We start from the raw sequence: 19,818 nt of genomic DNA on the forward strand, positions 1-19,818 counted from the left end.
AGTGTTCAGGCACCGGGGAGCATGGTGACCAGAAAAAGAGTCCTGTTGGAGGTAGTGGGGCGTAGCAGGCTGATTACAGACCATCACGTGCCGGCCTGGATGCCAGCTCACCCTACCGAGGACTTGTCCTTATTCCAGTGGATATGTGCCATGTCCTAGGACTGTGGCTGATCATTTGAAGGCTGGCTGGTTCCCCTATCCCTGGGGCTGAGCTGTTTGTGCAGGCTCTGGGGGAGGTTCCAGGGCTGTCTGTTGTAGGATATGTATGTGCTTCTCTTCCAGGCCTTGGGATTTTTGCTGTGGATCGTCTGCTGGGCAGACCTCTTCTACTCTTTCTGGGAAAGAAGTCGGGGCATATTCCTGGCCCCAGTGTTTCTGGTCAGCCCAACTCTCTTGGGCATCACCATGGTAAGTAGGAGCTGGCTGTGACCCCTGGGCCATCTGCTGGGCTCAGTGGAGACTAAAAGTAATAACTCATAAGACTAGAATCATACTTTTTTAAGGCAATGATCAGCTGGAGCTGGGATATAAATTAAATGTAGCCTTTTTTTTTTTTTTTTTTTTTTAAGAGATGAGATCTCGCTTTCATCCAGGCTGGAGTGCTGTGGTACCATCATAGTTCACTGCAGCCTCAAACTTCTGGCCTCAAGCAATCCTCCTACCTCAGACTTCTGAGTAGTTGGGACTACAGGTGTGTGTCACCACGCCCAGCTTATTTTTGGCTAATTTTAAAATTTTCTGTAGAAATGGGATCTCACTGTGTTGTCTAGGCTGGTCTTAGACTCCTGGCCTCAAGTGATCCTTCCAGAGCACTGGCATTATAAGCATGAGCCACTGTTCCCAGCCCCAGCTGCAGTCTTTGGATGGGGCATGTGTTGTCCAGTTTGCCACAGTCCCCACCATGCCCTATTGTCTTCCCTGCCACTGATTCTGAGTGGCAGATGCCCCCTTTTGTTGCGTTTGCCACACTTTGCTCTTGCATTGGCTACTTTGGTCACTTACATACTAACTGCCTGGGGTCTAATGGCCTTGAGTTTTCACTATCTGGCATAGGGGGTGGGTTGCTAAGCTAAATAGGCAACTGCTCTGTCCCGGGGGATACACAACTTAGTGAGTGACAGAGACAAGGAAACAACTTTATTAATTACAGCTGATGTGTATTGAGCACTTACTATGTATGTACCTGGCAGTATTCTTGGTGTTTCACATGTCTTGAAATTCATTGAATTTTCACAACAACCCTGTGAGATGGGTCCTGCTTTGTTCCCATCTTACAGGTGAGGAAACAAGGCACAGAGAGGTTAAGTGTCCTGCTCAAGATCACACCACTAATGTGCAGCTGAGTCGGGTGGGACCCCAGATGCCATGTTTTTAGCCCCTGCAACCTGCAGCTTCTGAGCCCTGATCAGAGAGTTCTCGGAGAGTGTAGCCCTTGAGTATTGTAAAAAGAGGAGGGAGGCTGGGCATCGTGGCTCATGCCTGTAATCCCAGCACTTTGGGAGGCTGAGGCGGGAGAATCACTTGAGGTCAGGAATTTGAGACCAGTATAGCCAACATGGCAAAACTCTGTCTCTACTAAAAATAAAAAAATTAGCCGGCGTGGTGGCACACGCTTGTAGTCCTAGCTACTCAAGAGGCTGAAGCAGGAGAATTGCTTGAACCCGGGAAGTGGAGGCTGCAGTAAGCCGAGATCACACCACTGTGCTCCAGTCTGGGGGACAGAGCGAGACCTCATCTCAAAAAAGAAAAAAAAAAAAAAAAAAAAAGGAGAGAACAAGTTTAAGGTAGGACATTCTGAGCAGGGTGAGCAGTGTGTCCAGGGAGGGGTGGAAGGTTAAGGGGAGTATGCAGGCAGGGAGGACAAGGTGTTCGGTGAAGGAACACGGTGTGAAGGTTGGGGGGATAGAGTGGATGTGACAGAGGGGTCAGGAAAGACAACGCGGAGCCAGGTTGCCAAGGACCATGAATCTTTATTTTTCTAAATTAATTTTTCATTTTTTAAATTTTAGAGTCAGAGTCATACTCTGTTTCCCAGGCTGGACTTCACTGGCGTGAGATCACAGCTTACTGCAGGCTTGAACTCCTGGGCTCAAATGATCCTTCTGCCTCAGCCTCCCAAGTAGCTGGGAGTGTAGACATGCACCAACATGCCCATCTAAATTTATTTTTTATTTTTTTATTTTTTTATTTCTCCCCCCGAGATGGAGTTTCGCTTTGTTGCCCAGGCTGAAATGTAATGGCGTGATCTTGAGTTGCCGCAACCTCCACCTCCTGGATTCAAGCGATTCTCCTGCCTCAGCCTCCCGAGAAGCTGGGATTACAGGCATGCGCCACCACGCCCAGCTGATTTTGTATTTTTAGTAGATATGGGATTTCACCATGTTGGCCAGGCTGGTCTCGAACTCCGGACCTCAGGTGATCCACCCACCTAGGCCCCCCAAAGTGCTGGGATTACAGGCATGAGCCACCACCCCCGGCCAGTTTGTTACTTTTGTAGAGACAGGGTCTCCCTATGTTGCCCAGGCTGGCCTCAAACTCCTTGTCTCAAGTGATCCTCCTGCCTGGGCCTCCTAAAGTGCTAGGATTATAGGTGTGAGCTACCATGCCCTGCCCAGACCATGATTCTATATAGCACACATATGTGCTGTCCACTCTCTGCCAAGACCTGTCCTAATCCCTTTATTTATTAACCCTTTTACATTGTAAATAAGATAAGCAAACTCTGTGGTACAGAGAGGAGAAGGACTGGCCCAAGGTCACCTGGTCAGTAAGTGGTAGGGCCAGCTTCCAGTCTAGGCCCCAGCGTGTAGCCTGGCACCTGCTTTACGCCTGGCTCTCCTGCTGGGTTTGATTCCCCTTTGTGTCCTCAGAGCCTGGCCCTGTGCCTGGCATGCAGTAAGCGTTCCATAAATGCATGGAGGGAATGAGAGAGTAAAGGGCTTTGCTTTGTCCTGAATTCGGGTCTTGGGCTCTGCGTTCTGGCAGTGGGGTATTAGAGTGGATTTTTTTTTTTTTTTTTTTTTTTCAGTTTCACTATAATAGAGACAGGGTCTTTCCATGTTGCCCAGGCTAGTCTTAAACTCCCGAGCCCAAGTGATCCCCCTGCCTTGGCCTCCTGAAGTGGTGGGATTGCAGGCATGAGCCACCATACGTGGTCAGCTGTTTCTGACTTGAGTAGGTCATCCTCCCTTAACACTCCTTGTTCCTGGTCTTTTTTTTTTTCCTTTGAGGCAGAGTTTCGCTCTTTTTTCCCAGGTGCGATGGCGTGATCTTGGCTCACTGCAACCTCTGCCTCCCGGGTTCAAGTGATTCTCCTGCCTCAGCTTCCCCAATAACTGGGATTACAGGCACGCGCCACCACACCTGGCTAATTTTTGTATTTTTAGTAGAGACGGGGTTTCACCATGTTGGCCAGGCTGGTCTCAAACTCCTGGCCTCAGGTGATCCACGTGCCTCGGCCTCCCAAAGTGCTGGTATTACAGGCATGAGCCACTGTGCCTGGCCGTTCCTGGTCTTTTGATCATTCATTTATGCCTCTGTCACCGTGGGGGAAACGGGGGTGATAGTCTGAGGGTTGGGGCTTTTGACTCCTCAGGGAACTCTGAGCTGGGCTGGCCAAGAGGTGAACTGGCCTATGAGATCCTCAGCCTCTCTTTATCCACCTGAGATCTCTGGGATGGAATGGAGGACCAGCTCAGCTGTGAATGGCGTCAGAAACATTCTGACTATATCCCAGGGAACCAGGATATGCAGGCACTGGGAATATGGGACAGGATGCAGCCAGCACATGTTTTTTTTTTTTTTTTCTTTGAGATAGCGTCTCACTCTGTCGCCCAGGCTGGAATGCAGTGGCGTGATCTCAGCTCAGTGTAGCCTCCGCCTCCCAGGTTCAAGTGATTCTCCTGCCTCAGCTTCCCAGCTAGCTGTGACTAAAGGCGCACGCCACCACGCCTGGCTAATTTTTGTATTTTTAGAAGAGATAGGGTTTCACCATGTTGGCCAGGCTGGTCTCAAACTCCTGACCTGCCCGCCTTGGCCTCCCAAAGTGCTGGGATTACAGGCATGAGCCACTGCGCCCGGCTGATTTTTTTTTTTTTATCCCTACTCTGTATCAAGCGTTGGAGACACAACCTATATAGTCTAGCTGTGCAGACAGACATTAAACAAATGATTCCTCAAAAGGCACAAAGTGTTTAAATGTCTGCAGAGTGCTGTGTGAGGGTGAAGATAGGGGAGCTTGGTTTGGTCTGGGGCATAGCCAGGCTTCTCTGAGGGAGGGATGGTGGAGCTGAAGCCTGAGAATGAGCAAGTTGTTAAAAAGCTTAAGGGGCTGAGGGCAGAGGACCAGCTGGGGAGAAAAGCACATGTAAAGTCCTGGGGGTCACAGGGAAAACTTGAGAGTTGTGTGTGGTTGGAGCAGAGATGGCCGAGGCGGAGAGCAGGGGCGATGGGGCAGAGGCTGACCCCGGGAACATTGAGCATCAGGGCAAGTGGGTTTTGTTTTCTGTACTGGGTACTCTGCCTGTTCTTTTAAATAAAGTTTTATTGGCATGAAGTCATGTCCATTCATTTACATCTTGTCTATGGCCACTTTCACACTGTCGTGGCAAAGCTGAGTAGTTTTGATGTAGTCTATGGCCCATGAAGTCCAAAATATTTATTACGTGGTCCATTAAGAAATAGTGTGGCTGGGAGCAGTGGCTCACACCTGTAATCCCAGCACCTTGGGAGGCCAAGGCAAGTGGATCACCTGAGGTCAGGAGTTTGAGACCAGCCTGGCCAACGTGGTGAAACCCTGTCTTTACTAAAAATACAAAAATTAGCTGGGCATGGTGGCGGGCACCTGTAGTCCCAGCTACTTGGGAAGCTGAGGCAGGAGAATCACTTGAACCTGGGAGGCGGAGGTTGCAAGTGAGCTGAGATTGTGCCACTGTGCTCCAGCCTGGGCGACAAGAGTGAAACTCTGTCTCAAAAAAAAAACCCAACAACTCCTGTCTTGTGCTTCTCTCCTCAGCTGCTTGCTACCTTTTTAATTCAGCTGGAGAGGAGGAAGGGAGTTCAGTCTTCAGGGATCATGCTCACTTTCTGGCTGGTAGCCCTAGTGTGTGCCCTCGCCATCCTGAGATCCAAAATTATGACAGCCTTAAAAGAGGTAAGTGGCAGTCTCCTTCCTCATCTTCCTTCAGTGGACCCGGGGGGAGAGATGCTGGGTCCCTCTGGCTTGTGTAGAAGTCATGCGTTGCCATGGGAACCAGGGGATGGGTACCACATGCAGCTAGCTTCTCCCTCGGTGACTTCCCTACCCCACCAAATCCTCACTAAGACAGCGCCAGCCTTTTTTCTAGCACCTCCTTTCCCCAGGGCCTGATTTGTCTGTGTTGCTCCAAGGGGCTCCCATGGGACCTCCAAGGGCAGGAGCTGTGGGCCGATGCCAGGCTGGCCCCATCAGCAGGAAACAGCAAGACAGGCGGCTCCAAATTTTGCCAGGCTGGGATGGAGCCGAGCCGGGAAAGGTGTTTGCAGAGTGACTGTTCCCCTGGGGGACCCTAGGCTTGTCCTCACGTTACCTTTGTCCCATCAGTTGCTGCTCTGGCTGGGGAAGTTGTTTACATTGGCTGCCGTGTGCTGCTGCTAGGAATTTTGAGGAGTGTGCACTTTTTTTTTTTTGCTGTTGTTCTTGAGGCGGAGTCTCGCTCTGTCGCCAGGCTGGAGTGCAGTGGCACGATCCAGGCTCACTGTAACTTCTACCTCCTATGTTCAAGCGATTCTCCTGCCTCAGCCTCCCGAGTAGCTGGGACCACAGGCACGCGCCACCATGCCCAGCTAATTTTTGTATTTTTAGTAGAGACGTGGTTTCACCATGTTGGCCAGGATGGTCTTGATCACTTGACCTCGTGATCCACCTGCCTCGGCCTCCCAAAGTGTTGGGATTGCAGGTGTGAGCCACCACGCCTGACCTGGAGTGTGTGCTTTTGGAATAACCTGCTGTTCCTGCCATCTTGGAGCTAATCAGAGACTGGCATGAGGCAAAGGAAGGAAAAGAAGCTGAACATTTGACTATTGGTTGCCTACATATTATTATGAGTGATAGCAGCTGATGCTGATTGAGTTCATGTTTTCAAAGTGCCTTGCAGGGGACTGTGTATGTGTCACGAATAATCTGCCTGACCTCTTGCAGTGACTTGGACAGAATTTCTCAGCCTCAGCACTAATCGACATTTTGGACTGGAGACTCTTTGGTTGTAGGGGCTGTCCTGTGCTTTGTAGACATTTAGGGGCGTCCCTGGCTTCCCCTGACTGGGTGCCATAACACTCCCAAGTTACGACAAAGATGATGTCCCCAGACACTGCCAGATGTTTCCTGGGAGGCAGAATCACCCCTGGTTAAGAACCACTGGTGGTTTATAGGTGGGGAATCTGAGGCACAGAAAGGTTAAATAAGTTGACAAGATCCCACAGCCAGTGTGAGAGAGCCAGGCCTTGATACAGCTCTGTTTCACTCCCAAGCCCTGTCTTCCTCCCATCAGGCAGCGGTGAGCAGTGAGACTACCCGTGATGGAGCCGGCTTTCTGCCATTACGTCCCGGGGGGAGCTGGGAGCCCCTGGGGAGCCTGCGATGTCCCTGTGGCTGAGTGGGTTTCTGCCACCTGCTCTCAGAATGTGATCTTTGTTTTTTTTGTTTTTTTTTTTTTTTTTTTTTTTTGAGATGGAGTTTTGCTCTGTCACACAGGCTGGAATGCAGTGGCGTGATCTCGGCTCACTGCAGCCTCCGCCTCCTGGGTTCATGTGATTCTCCTGTCTCAGCCTCCCGAGTAGCTGGGATTACAGTTGCCCGCCACCACGTCTGGCCAATTTTTGTATTTTTAGTAGAGACGGGGTTTCACCATGTTGACCAGGATGGTCTCCAACTCTTGACCTCAGGTGTTCCGCCTGTCTCGGCCTCCAGAAGTGCTAGGATTACAGGTGTGAGCCACCACACCCAGCCCCAGAATGTGATCTTTTTCTTCCTTCCTTCCCCACCATGCAGGATGCCCAGGTGGACCTGTTTCGTGACATCACTTTCTACGTCTACTTTTCCCTCTTACTCATTCAGCTCGTCTTGTCCTGTTTCTCAGATCGCTCACCCCTGTTCTCGGAAACCATCCACGACCCTGTAAGTGTGACCACAGACAAGTGTGTGTGCGTGTGTGTGTGTGAGAGAGATGCGTGACACAGTACCAGCTAACATTTCTTAGATCCATCCAGGATCTCGTTCCAGCCTCCCTCAACCCCTGATACAGGGAATATCATCCCACCTACTTTACAGATGGAAAAACTGAGGCTTAGATGTGGCTGGGGGAGCTGAAGGAGAGAATCTGCTTTGTCGTTGATGAACTGCTGTCTTGCAGGCCTGTAGGTTTCTCACTTGGCATGGTGATTTTGGAAAATGTGGGCAGATAATTACAAATCAGGTATTTTTTATGAATTCTAGCTGTCCAGATGTTCTGGAAAAGTAAAGTTCTGACAGATTAGGCCTATAATCCTACAGGGCAGAGCTGAGGAGTTGCTGGAGTCCCCGGCACTCCCTATTGTATTATACTGGCATGCTTTCCTCACTTGTGGCAAATGCCTGGCCCCTGAGTGATTTGAGTTTGAGACCCTTGGTCTATTTTGTCAGTTTCAGAGAAATTCTGTAAATATGGAAACTTATCAGTGAGGAGTGTAGAGATGGTCACCGTTTCTGCTAGTAGAACAAAAGGGAACACTTTATTAATTTCCCTGAATTCTTTTCTTCTTTTTTTTGAGACAGGGTTTTGCTCTGTTGCCTAGGCTGGAGTGCAGTGGTGTGATCTCGGCTCACTGTAGTCTTGACCTCCTGGGCTCAAGCAATCTTCCTACCTCAGCTTTCTGAGTAGCTGGAATTACAGGCACACACCACCATGCCTGGCTAATTTTTTTTTCTTTCTTCAACTTTTATTTTAAGTTCCAGGGTATAGGTACAGGATGTGCAAGTTCGTTACATAGGTAGATGTGTGCCATGGTGATTTGCTGCACAGATCAACCCATCATCTAGGAATCAAGCCCAGGATCCATTAGCTGTTCCTCCTGATGTTCTCCCTACACCTGCTCCCCAACTTGGCTTACTTTTAATTAATTAATAATTAAAGATGGGGAGATGGTCTCAAACCCCTGGGTTCAAGCGATCCTCTTGCCTTGGCCTCTCAAAGTGCTGGGATTACAGGTGTGAGTCACCACGCCTGGCCTATTCTTTATTTTTTTAAATAGAGATGGGATCTTGCTGTGTTGCCCAGGCTCATGTGCAGCTTTTGATAAGAGAGATCTGGGAAGGCCTGCCCAGAAAACTGCATGTGAGCGGAGACCTAGAGGGGTGAGGTAGTGGGTGGAGCAAACACCTAGAGGAAGAGTGTTCCAGGCAGAGGGGAACAAGTACAAGGGCCCTGGGGTGGGGAGGTGTGGAGAGAACAGCAAGAAAAGCCAGCACAGCAGGAGAAGGCTAAGAGACAGTGGGTGCCTGAGAGGTGGGACAGCCCCCTTGTGAGCCAGATGAGCTGTTTGGGTTTTATTGTGAGTATGGCAGGGAGGCCTTGGAGCACCTATTTGATGCTGATTCATGGCTAGTCAGCTGGTAATGGGCGGATTGCAGTGGGAGAACTTTTCACCTCTGTGGTTCTGTTGGGTTTGGCCTAAACCTCTGTGAGGGGCAGAGGCTCACCTTGTGGGTGACGAAAGGGCTTGGTGGGCATCAGTATGGAGGAGGAGGTTGATGATAACTAAGAGATTTTAGAAACCTATGTCCCAGGCCGGGCGTGGTGGCTCACACCTGTAATCCCAGCACTTTGGGAAGCTGAGGCAGGCAGATCAGTTGAGTTCAGGAGTTCGAGACCAGCCCAGCCAACATGGTGAAATGCCATCTCTGCTAAAAATACAAAAATTAGCCAGGCATGGTGGTGCATGCTTGTAATCCCAGCTAGTCGGGAGGCTGAGGCAGGAGAATCTCTTGACCCTGGGAGGCGGAGGTTGCAGTGAGCAGAGATCACACCACTGCACTCCAACCTGGGTGACAGAATGAGACTCTGTCTTAAAAAAAGAAAAAAATGCATGTCCCAGTGTATGTTCTGAGGAGTCCCGTGTTGGTATTTCCTTGCCCAAAGAGGAGCTGGGTTGGAGAAATGAGCAAGTGCACACGTCCGTGTATGTATTCCTGTGCATCTGTGTGTACGTGTGCATATGCATGCATGTGCATGCTTGTGTGTCTCGGTAGTCATAGGCATGTATATGCGTGTATGTGCTTATATGTGCATGTGTGCTTGTGAGTGTGTTTATGTTCATGTATGTGTGTGTTTGAATATGTGTGTGTGTGTCTTTGTGTTGTGCGTGCTTGCATATGTATAAAGTTCACAAAGGCAATGGTGACTCATGCCTGTAATCCCAGCACTTTGAAAGGCCAAGGCTAGAGAATCGCTTGAGCCCAGGGGTCACCCCATTTTGGATCCCTGGCTGGCGCCTGACACAGAAGAGAGGGGCTCATGAGTCAGTGGCTGTTGTATGTATTGCGTATCAGTGTGTGTAAGTGTGTGGCAGCCGAGTGTCCCTGTTTGTCAAATGTTGGGCTATTCTTTTTTGTCTTTTGTTTGTTTGTTTTTTTTTTTTAGACAGATTCTTGCTCTTGTTGCCCAGGCTAGAGTGCAGTGGCATGATCACGGCCCACTGCAACCCCGCCTCCTGGGTTCAAGCGATTCTTCTGCTTCAGCCTCCTGAGTAGCTGGGATTACAGGCACCCATCACCATGCTCGACTAATTTTTGCATTTTTAGTAGAGACGGGGCTTCACCATCTTGGCCCGGCTGGTCTTGAACTCCTGACCTCAAGTGATCCACCCGCCTTGGCCTCCCAAAGTGTTGGGATTACAGGTGTGAGCCACCGTGTCTGGCCGAGCCATTCTTTAGAACTGGGATTTATACAAAACAAGTCACACCTCAACTAGGTGGCTGCAGACCTTGGATTGCTCAGGGTAAACAGAGTCTGGTTGGGGCTGTCTGGCTGGCGTGGGGATCACCCGACCCATCAAGCTTCCTCTGGGAGCCTGGGAAGAGCTCTCTTGCCATGGATGGTTCTGGAAGCTTTTTGAAGGAGGGACTTTCTTGATTTCTGATCTCCCTTGGGAATCTGGATAAATTACCTTTCACTTCTCCCCTGGGCGTGTGTGTACCAGGGTGACTCACAGAGCTGACTTGGACCTTTTTTTGTGCTTTCTGCATTCCTGGCAACCTGGGCCTGGGATTTGCTCTGCCACCCTGGGTGACATGAAGCTCTCAGCTCTGGCAGCTAAAAGGCTGAACTGTTGTGGGGCTGGGACACCCTGACTCTTCTCGCCAGTCATTGTTTTCTGTTTCTGTCTCATCTCCCCCAGCTCGGCTCCTCCTGTGTCACTGCTGGTCTTCCAAGATGGTGGAAGACACTGTGGTTTGTCTCTTTGGAGTCTCACTCTGTTGCCAAGGCTGTAGTACAGTGGCATGATCTTGGCTCTGCAGCCTCCACCTCCCAGGTTCAAGCAATTCTCCTGCCTCAGCCTCCTGAGTAACTGGGACTACAGGCGCACACCACCATGCCTGGCTAGTTTTTGTATTTTTAGTAGAGATGGAGTTTCACCGTGTTGGCCAGGATGGTCTCGATCTCCTGACTTCAAGTGATCCGCCCACTTTGGCCTCCCAAAGTGCTGGGATTACAGGCTTGAGCCACCATGCCCGGCTGTGGTCTGCCTCTTGTGCAGTGAGATCCAGCAGGGTGTCAAATGTTGGTGTGCAGGCTGCTGCATTTCTGACATTTGTGCACCTGTCCAGGAGAGAACACTTTGATTGGCTGACACTCTCTGTCCAGGAAGCCTGAACTTCCCTTTGGGTTCCTGTTCAGGAACCCCATGGGGTTGCCATTTACCTTTTTGCAGATTAGAGTTTAGACCAGGAGTTAGCCAGTAGCCCATGGGCCGAATCTGGCCTGCTGCCTGTTTTTGTAAATAAAGTTTTATTGGAACACAGCCACTCGCATTCATCACATAGTGTCTACAGGTGTCTGGAGCTGCAGCAGTGGAGTTGTGTAGTTGCTACAGAGACTGTAGCACCCACAAAGTCTAAGATACCTACCATCTGACCCTTTACAGAAGAAGTTTGTCCACCCCTGGTCTAAGCATTTCTTTAGCTCCGATGACTTTTTAGCTTCCTTTTTTGTCCCCTTTCCATTTTCAGGCATTCTTTCTTCCTATGCAAGGCAAGGACGGGAATCGACATTTATTAGATGCTTGCTGTGTACTGGCTAGCACTATGCTAAGTTCTTTATATGCATGTCTCACTTGACTCTCACAGCAGTCCTGGTGAACTTAGTACTATTTTTCTCATTTTACAGACAAACAATCGCAGACATAAGTGCCTTGCTTGACCTGAGTAGTAGAGCAGAGATTCGAACTCACGACTGGCTGTTGTGCACAATCATGTCACTTCTCTTGGTTGTAACTGCTGAATGGGAGGGTCTTGGCTAAATAATGGCTTTGTGTTAGGCTAGAGGCTTCACGTGGCGGTATCCACCTTGTAACCTCAGTGCCTAAGACACAGCCAGGCACACGGTGGGCCTGTAGTGGTAATTTATTGTTGTGTTATATGGGGAGGTGCTCAGTACATGTGGCACATACATTATGTCTTGCATAAGGGTGAAGTGTGCATGAGGCCTCACAGGACATCAGATTAAGCTGCTTCTCTGCCTTCATCCTGTTCAAGTATTACCAGCAAGAAAGAGGAAGGGGACTGATGTATGCACAGATGTTCTGAAGGCTTGGCATGGTGTCAAGAGCCTTATTTTTTTTTTTTAATGTTGCATTTTGGGGGGTTAAATATATGTAACCTAAGATTTGCCATTTTAACCATTTTAAGTGTGCAATTCAGTGATGCTAAGTGCTTTTAAAAATCTTGTTCAAGGCCAGGTGTGGTGGCTTACACCTATAAACCCAGCACTTTGGGAGGCCGAGGCAGGTAGATCACCCGAGATCAGGAGTTTGAGACCAGCCTGACCAACATGGTGAAATCCCATCTCTACTAAAAATACAAAAATTAGCTGGGCATGGTGTTGAGCACCTGTGATCCCTGCTATTTAGGAGGCAGAGGCGGGAGAATTGCTTGTACCCAGGAGGCGGAGGTTGCAGTGAGCTGAGATGGCTCCAGTCTGGGCAACAGACTGAGACCCTGTCTCAAACAAACAACGAACAAACGAACAAACAAACAAACAAAATAACCACATAACTACCTAGCAACATAGCCTAGCAATTGAGATGGGGGCAAGGAAGGGTAGGAACCAGGTCCTGTGAGAATCAGCTAGACTTGTGGCTTTGGGCTCGGTGCTCTTCCTTTGGGGACCTCAGCAGCCCTTTCTTGAAAATGGGTTGCAACTCGATTTGTTGTTGGCTTCACCTCCTCTCTCTGTCCCAGACCTGAGCCCTGTGATCTGGGGAGGAGGACAACGGGACAACCTGTTTGCTTGTCTTCCCATCACTCTCAGGGATTGAATCACAGTGGAGCCAGGAAGATGGGGAGAGTCCAGGCTTGCTGCTCTCCCATCCCCAGAGCAGCAGCAGGCCATCCATCACCTGTCGCCTGTGCTCAGAGTGATCAGCCAAGGCCTGGGGCGGCTGGGGTCAGGTCAGGCGGGGCCTGGGTGGGAGCTGGCAGCGCTGGCTCCTCCAGGCCACTTCGTGCTGAGTCACTGAGTCGGCCAATCCTCCCCAGCTGGCCCTGCTCCCACTCCATGACTCAGATGTCTATTCCAGCCCCGGCTGCTTGGTGGGGCTCCTCCCATCTGTCCTTCTGGCTCTGGGGCTGCCGAGGCTTTTGGGAGCCTGGGCAGGGCTGACCAAGACTGCCAGAGCTCCGGCCGGTCCCCAGTCTCCTGCCTTTTTTCTCATTGGCACTGAGTCTGTGGTTTAGGTTTGGGGGAGGAGGGTCTTGTAGATAAAGGGATCAAGGCCAAAGGAGATCATTTATTAGGTCCCAGCTGAAAGCAGAGGTCCTTGGACCAGTTGGAACGCTCGACATCCCCCGGAAGCTTGCTAGAAATGCTGGGTCTCAGGCCTCATCCCAGACCTACCAAGTCAAACTCATTTTAACAAGATCTCCAGGTGGTTCAGGGTTGCAAATCACTGGTTTGGAACATTCAGTGAAAGCTACTCAGCTCATTTGCAGTAAGAGGTATTTTTAGTCCTGTCTGTATAATATGTAATATTTTTCCCCCAGCATTTTACTATGAACATTTTTAAACCTACAGAAAAGTTGAAAGAATTCTACAGTGAGCAGTCATATAGTTGGTACCTAGAGCCACAGTTAACATTTTGCTAAACTTGCTTTGTCACATATCTGTCTGTCTAACCAGATAGCTAATCAGCCAGCCAACTGGCTACTTTTGTTTTGTTTTTTGTTTTTGAGATAGGGTCTCACTCTGTCTCGCAGACTAGAGTGCAGTGGTGCGATCATAGCTCACTGCAGCCTCCAACTCCTGGGCTCCAATGATCTTCCCACTTCTGCCTCCCAAGTAGCTTGGGCCCTACAGGTGCACACTACTGTGTTTGGCTAATTTTTTAATTTTTTGTAGGCATGAGGGCTCCTTATGTTGCCCAGTCTGGTCTTGAACTCCTGGCCTCAAGCCATCCTCCCACCTCAGCCTCCCAAAGTACTGGGATTACAGGCCTGAGCCACTGAACCTAGTTTTTTTGATATCTGAAACTTCCTTCAAAATATATTAGTATTCTTTCATGCACCCACTTCCAAGTAAATCATTAGCTAGAGTTTAAGATCTGTTTACAGTTCTGAGTTTTTTGCTTAAAATTTACATACAGTGAAATTGCTGATCTCAAGTTAGCATTTGATGAATCTTGGTAAAGGAATACTTTAAACCCCTGTCAAGATACAGAACACTGCAAGGACGCCAGGAAGTTCCCTTGTGCCCCTTCATGATCAGTCTCTGTCCCCACCCACCAAGGCCTGATCTTGGACCGTTGATTAAAGCGTTGAAACTCCATTTTCTTTCCACTTCTCCATCATGCTTTCAGTCATTTAATAATCAGGTGTTGTGCCAGGGGCTGAGCTAGAAAGAAACAGACCTTGACCACTGCCCTGGAGGAGAGATGGAAGGTGGGTGGCAGGCAGTTGAACCAACAACTGCAGGATGGACAGTGGCGGCTCTGAGGGAGGGAAGTGCTGGGAGTTGTGGGGGCTGGGAGAGTGGTCCCTGACTCAGCCTGGGGCTCCAGGGCTAGCATCCAGGGAGGAGAGGGGATGCTCAAGTCTAAGGAATGCGAGGCTCTGGCCAGGTGAATATGGTTGGAGGTGGTGGGGTGGGAGGGTGCTCCTGGTAGAGCAACTGGCATGTGCAAAGGTCCAGTTGAGGGAGCTTGTGGGTGTTGGGAATCACTTGGAATTCGGCTTGGCTAGGCTGGGTGCAGTGGCTCCTGCCTGTAATCCCAGCACTTTGGGAGGCCGAGGCAGGCAGATCACCTGAGACTAGGAGCTCAAGACCAGCCTGGCCAACGTGGTAAAACCCCATCTCTACTGAACATAAAAAAATTAGCTGGGTGTGGTGGTGCATGCCTGTAATCCCAGCTACTCGGGAGGCTCGGGCAGGAGAATTGCTTGAACCCGGGAGGCGGAGGTTGCAGTGCGCCAAGATCGCGCCACTGTACTCCAGTCTGGGCGACAGAGCAAGACTCCGTCTCAAAAGAAAGAAAGAAAAAAAGAATTCTGCTTGGCTAGATTGGAAGGGCTAGGATGTAAGTGAAAAGAGAGGCAAGAGTCAGGGAGCATCAGAGATCAAGGGTGCAATTATGTGTCACAATAAGGACTTGGAATTTTTTTTTGTTTGTTTTGAGTTGGAGTTTCACTCTGTCACCAAGGTTGGAGTGCGGTGGTGCCATCTCAGCTCACCGTGCCCTCCACCTCCGGGGCTCAAGCGATCCTCCCACCTCAGTCTCACAAGTAGCTGGGACCATAGTTGCGTGCCACCACGCCCAAGTAACTTTTTCTGTTTTTGGTGGAGATGAGGTTTCTGTATGTTACTCAGGCTGGTCTTGAACTCCTGAGCTCAAGTGATGCCCTGCCTTGGCCTCCCAAAATGCTAGGATTACAGGGATGGGTGAACCACCACATCCAGCCAGGACTTGGAATTTTAACCCTACTGTGGTGGGAGCTGAGGAAAGGTTTTTCACCAGTGGAATGACACACTCAGGTTGGACAGGTTGTGGAAGATCCTCAGGCTCAAAAGAAGAGGATACATTGGACATGGGGGTGAGGTCGGTGGCACTTAAAAAGCCTTTGCAGGCACCCAGGCAGGTAGAGAGGGAGGCTGAGCCAGGATATTCCCCTGTGCCCACTACAGCATCAAAAACCAGAAAAAGGGCCAGGTGTGTGGCTCACACCTGTAGTCCTGGCATTTTGGGAGGCTTAGGGGGGAAGATTTCTTGAGACCAATCTGGTCAACATAGTGAGACCCCATCTCTTGAAACAAAAAAAACAAAGAAAACAGACAAGTTGATGGGCAGAGGGCATGGGAAAAGATTCCGGGGTGTGCTCCAGTAGAGGAAACGGAGGTCCTGGGCAGGGAGGCATTTTGCACAGTTGGTAAGCAACAGGGCAAACAAATCACCAGTGTTTACGTTATACTGACAGATCTCTTACTGCTGGACATTTAGGCTCCGTCTAATAATAAGGATAACAACTGGGTGCACTGTATTATTTATTTAGTCCTCACAGTAGGGCAGGATGATCAGTCTCCCCACTTGACAGATGAAGACACTGAGGGTCAGAGTGGTGATGTGTCAGGAACCCTCCCACTGGGTTCTCACGCTTGAAACACAGATTGCTGGTCCCCACCCACACAGTTTCTGATGCAGTAGATCTGGGTGGGGCCCGAGCATCTGCGGTTCCCAACAAGTTCCCAGGTGCCACCGATGCTGGTGACGGAGCTGCGTTTGAGGATCACTGCTCTAAACATTATTGCCGCTGCACGCATTGCCTCCTGCTGGGTGCAGGGGTTGTGGGGGGCACTTTGGCAGTGCAGAGCGGAGGTAACCAGCAGAAAACCCGTTAGAACTAAAAGCCGAGAGTGTTTCTGACAAACAGGTCAACATACTGAAAGACCCAGACAAGGTCCTTAAACTACCCTGCGCTCCAAGAATCAGTGCCTGGGGCTGCCGTACCTAATTGGTTCAAACCACAGGGTTTCTGGCCAGCTCATCTGGTACCAAACGTAGATGTCAATATGGTGGATGCCAAAGAACACATCACTCTGTTTGGATGAATCAGGCTTTTCCTCCCTCTGCCTTCAGCCAGGACTTCTCTGAATTGTTTTCATTTCAAATGGAGGGACCAGTTCACAAGCTGCTTTCATGCTATCTGGGACAGGAGTTGCTGTATTTCAGTGTCTGAGGCTGGGAAACCCCCTGGAGGTGGCTCTGTCTTTTGTACCTAGTGTGTGATGTCAGAAGATTCTCCTTGGTTTGGGTTAAATGAGATGCTCCCTGGATTACAATCCAGTGCACCATGATTTTTTTTCCTCCTTTTTTATTGTCAATCCTTGACCTACTTCAGAAGTTAGTTGTCTTTGTTGTCAAGTAAGGCCTTCCACATCAGATAGAGGCTATTTCCAGGCCGGGCGCAGTGGCTCATGCCTGTAATCCCAGCACTTTGGGAGGCCGAGGTGGGTGGATCACTTGAGGTCAGGAGTTCGAGACCAGCCTGGCCAACATGATAAAACCCCCGTCTGTACTACAAATGCAAAAATTAGCCAGGCATGGTGGCGTGCACCATGTAATCCCCGCTATGTGGCAGGATGAGGCAGGAGAACCGTTTCAATTTGGGAAGCGGAGGCTGCAGTGAGCTGAGAACACACCATTGCGCTCCAGCCTGGGCGATGAGAGTGAAACCGTCTCAAAAAAAAAAAAAAAAAAAGGCTATTTCCCTTTTTTTTTTTTTTTCTTTGCCAGTGTAGGGGGGACCCTGTGTTGGCCTCCCTATCGGTAACTTGAGATAATCTGAAAATCTGTGTTTAGATCCATAGAAGAGAGGCGGCCTGAGGAGAAGAATTTGACAAAGCTCTTTGAGTGTGCAAATTAGAAACGGCAATGGCTGGGCGCGGTGGGTCATGCCTGTAATCCCAGCGCTTTGTGAGGCCGAGGTAGGCGGATCAGTTGAGGTCAGGAGTTCGAGACCAGCCTAGCCAACATGGTGAAACCCCATCTCTATCAAAAAATCCAAAAATTAGCCGGGTGTGGTGGCAGGTGCCTATAATCCCAGCTACTCAGGAGGCTGAGGCAGGAGAATTGCTTGAACCTGGGAGGTGGAGGTTGCAGTGAGCCGAGATCGGGCCACTGCACTCCAGCCTGGGCGACAGAGTGAGACTCAGTCTCAAAACACAAAAAACAAAAAACTGTGCAGTGTTGTGTCTGTCAGTGTCCTTGTTGCATTTGCAGGGCAGGTTTTCTACCAGTGACTGGGGACTTAGTTTTACTGGGCTGAGGGAAGGTTAGGATTTGAGGGTCTTGTTAAGCTGGATATGGGCTGCATTTCAGGCCTCCCCTGGCTGGCTCTCTCCTGCATGTTGATGCCAAGGCTGAAGAAGACTGGATTTGCAGGCAAAAGACTGTCATTTGAGGCCTGATTTCACCCCTTAATCACTGTGTCTTAGTATGTTGTGGGGGTTGAGGTAGGCAGAGGTTAGCCAACCTTTTCTGCAAAGGGCTGGCTGATAAATACTTTAGGCTTTGCATCCCATACACTGTCTGTGGCAACCCCTAACTCTGCTGTGTAGCTCAAAAGCTGCCATATTCATTTGTAATACATAAATGAATGGGTGTGACTGTTCCAATGAAACTTTATTTATAAATAGCTGGTCTGTGGGCCATAGATGCTTCTGATATATAAAGCATCTGGTATAGTCGTGTATTGTGAACCCACTGGGTTTTTTCCCCAGTGGGAAAACACTTGAGCTTTATTGATGTATATTGACAAATAAAAATGGTATATAGGTTGGGCACGGTGGTTCATACCTATAATCCCAGGACTTTGGGAGGCCGAGGCAGGTGGATCACTTGAGCTCAGGAGTTCGAGACTAGCTCAAGCAATAGAGTGAAATCCTGTCTCTACAAAAAATACAAAAATTAGCCGGGTGTTGTGGTGTGCGTCTGTAGTCCCAGCTACCTGGGGGGCTGAGGTGGGAGGATTACTTGAACCTGGGAGGTCGAGGCTGCAAACAGCTATGATTACACTACCGTGCTCCAGCCGGGATGACAGAGCTCAAAAATATATTTAAGGTGTACAGTTTTATGTTTCCATATACCAGAGGCTACTGTCACTGCTTCTATTATTATTATTACTACTACTACTACTCATATTACCCTTTCTTTGGCTGTTACTCTGTGCCAGGTACTATTCTAAGTACTTACCATGTTTGATCTCATTTAATCTTCACCACCAAGGAACTGACCCAAGGTCCCACAGCTAGGAAATGGCAAGCTGGGATTGAGCCATGCCAGCTAGCCCCGTGCTATGCACTGCTTCACACAGAAGCTGCCCCTCCACCCCTGCCGCCTTCTTTTTCCTTTGTTCCTTTGTTGTCAGCTGGCCGTTTCCAGAAAAGGTTGGTTAACCTCTGCCTACCTCAACCCTCAGTGATTAAGGGGTGATATCAGGCCTCAAATGACTGACCTTTTTCCTTTGTTGCAGCTCTCACTGATTGTAATTCTGATTGTAATTATATATTTGTTTGCACCGTGGTTTACTTACTGTCCATCTTCCCCAGGGCGGGAGGCTGAATGGGGCAGGGGTCTCGCTGTCTCGTTTGCAGCTCCGTCCGCGGCACTTCACCCACATCCTGGCCTATAAGCAAGTTCTGCCCATATATTTGACCCATAAATAAATGAATCATTGGCAGCCATGCCCCACCCCTTCCTCCTCTCTCTGCCAGCCAGCACCTCGGTCTTTCACAGTGGGTAGGGCTTGGGCTGCAGATGAAATGGATTTGCAATTCCCTGATAACCCACCCACCGACTGTGGGAGTGGGCAGGAAGGTGTCAGCTCTTCCGGATGAAAAACCAGCCTGCAATGCAGTGTTTCTACCCAGCCTACAAAGCAAACACCACTACCTCCACGCCTTAGGTTGGAGAAATTCCTCTTTACGACACAGTCCCATGGGCCTCATATCATTTGTCCCTCCTGGCAGTCCCGGGGGATAGGTCGAGCAAGCAGTAGGACAAACGACTCCCATTTTCCAGGTGTAAAAACTGAGGCTTGGAGGTGAAGGGACTTGCCCAAGGTCATTAGCTAGACTATAGCAGGGCTGGGATTAGAACCCAGGTCTGTCCGGGTCCACGGTCTGATCTGAACTCGGCTTCAGTTGGTCTGGAATGCACCGGCTGCATCTGATGATCTTATTAAAGATCTGTGGCTGTCAGGGTCCTCCCCCTCGAGGTGCTGATTTAGTTGGTCTGGGGTGGGGCCCTAGGCACTTGGCAATTAACAAACTCCTTAGGTGATTCCAGTGGACAGGCAGGGCTGGGAACTTCATTACCCCTCCCAGCCCCAGAGCGGAGCCTGATCCTTAGCCCTGGCTGTGTATTTGAATCACTGGAGGAGCTTTTTATTTAGCCTTTTATGATGGAAACATAAAGTAGACAGCATAGGATAATGAACTACCATGAGCTCTTTTTCTTTTCTTTTTATTTATTTTTGAGACAGGGTCTCACTATTACCCAGGCTGGAGTGCGATGGCACAATCTCAGCTTGCTGCAACC

The 19,818-nt window shown here is 49.7% G+C and overlaps 1 protein-coding gene across 7 annotated transcripts in view; it reads left to right on the plus strand.

Moving 5' to 3' along the window:
* ABCC1 (ATP binding cassette subfamily C member 1 (ABCC1 blood group)) overlaps positions 1-19,818 on the plus strand; it is a 186,958-nt gene that overhangs the window by 54,779 nt on the left and 112,361 nt on the right. For all 7 annotated transcript variants that reach the window (XM_034950822.3, XM_034950824.4, XM_055099364.2 and 4 more), the window contains exons 3-5: positions 283-408; positions 5,015-5,152; positions 7,028-7,153. In XM_034950822.3, the coding sequence (XP_034806713.3) occupies positions 283-408; positions 5,015-5,152; positions 7,028-7,153 (390 nt within the window). The remainder of the gene's footprint in view (positions 1-282; positions 409-5,014; positions 5,153-7,027; positions 7,154-19,818) is intronic.

This window comes from Pan paniscus, chromosome 18, assembly GCF_029289425.2.
Source record: "Pan paniscus chromosome 18, NHGRI_mPanPan1-v2.0_pri, whole genome shotgun sequence".
Classification (NCBI taxonomy): Eukaryota; Metazoa; Chordata; class Mammalia; order Primates; family Hominidae; genus Pan; species Pan paniscus.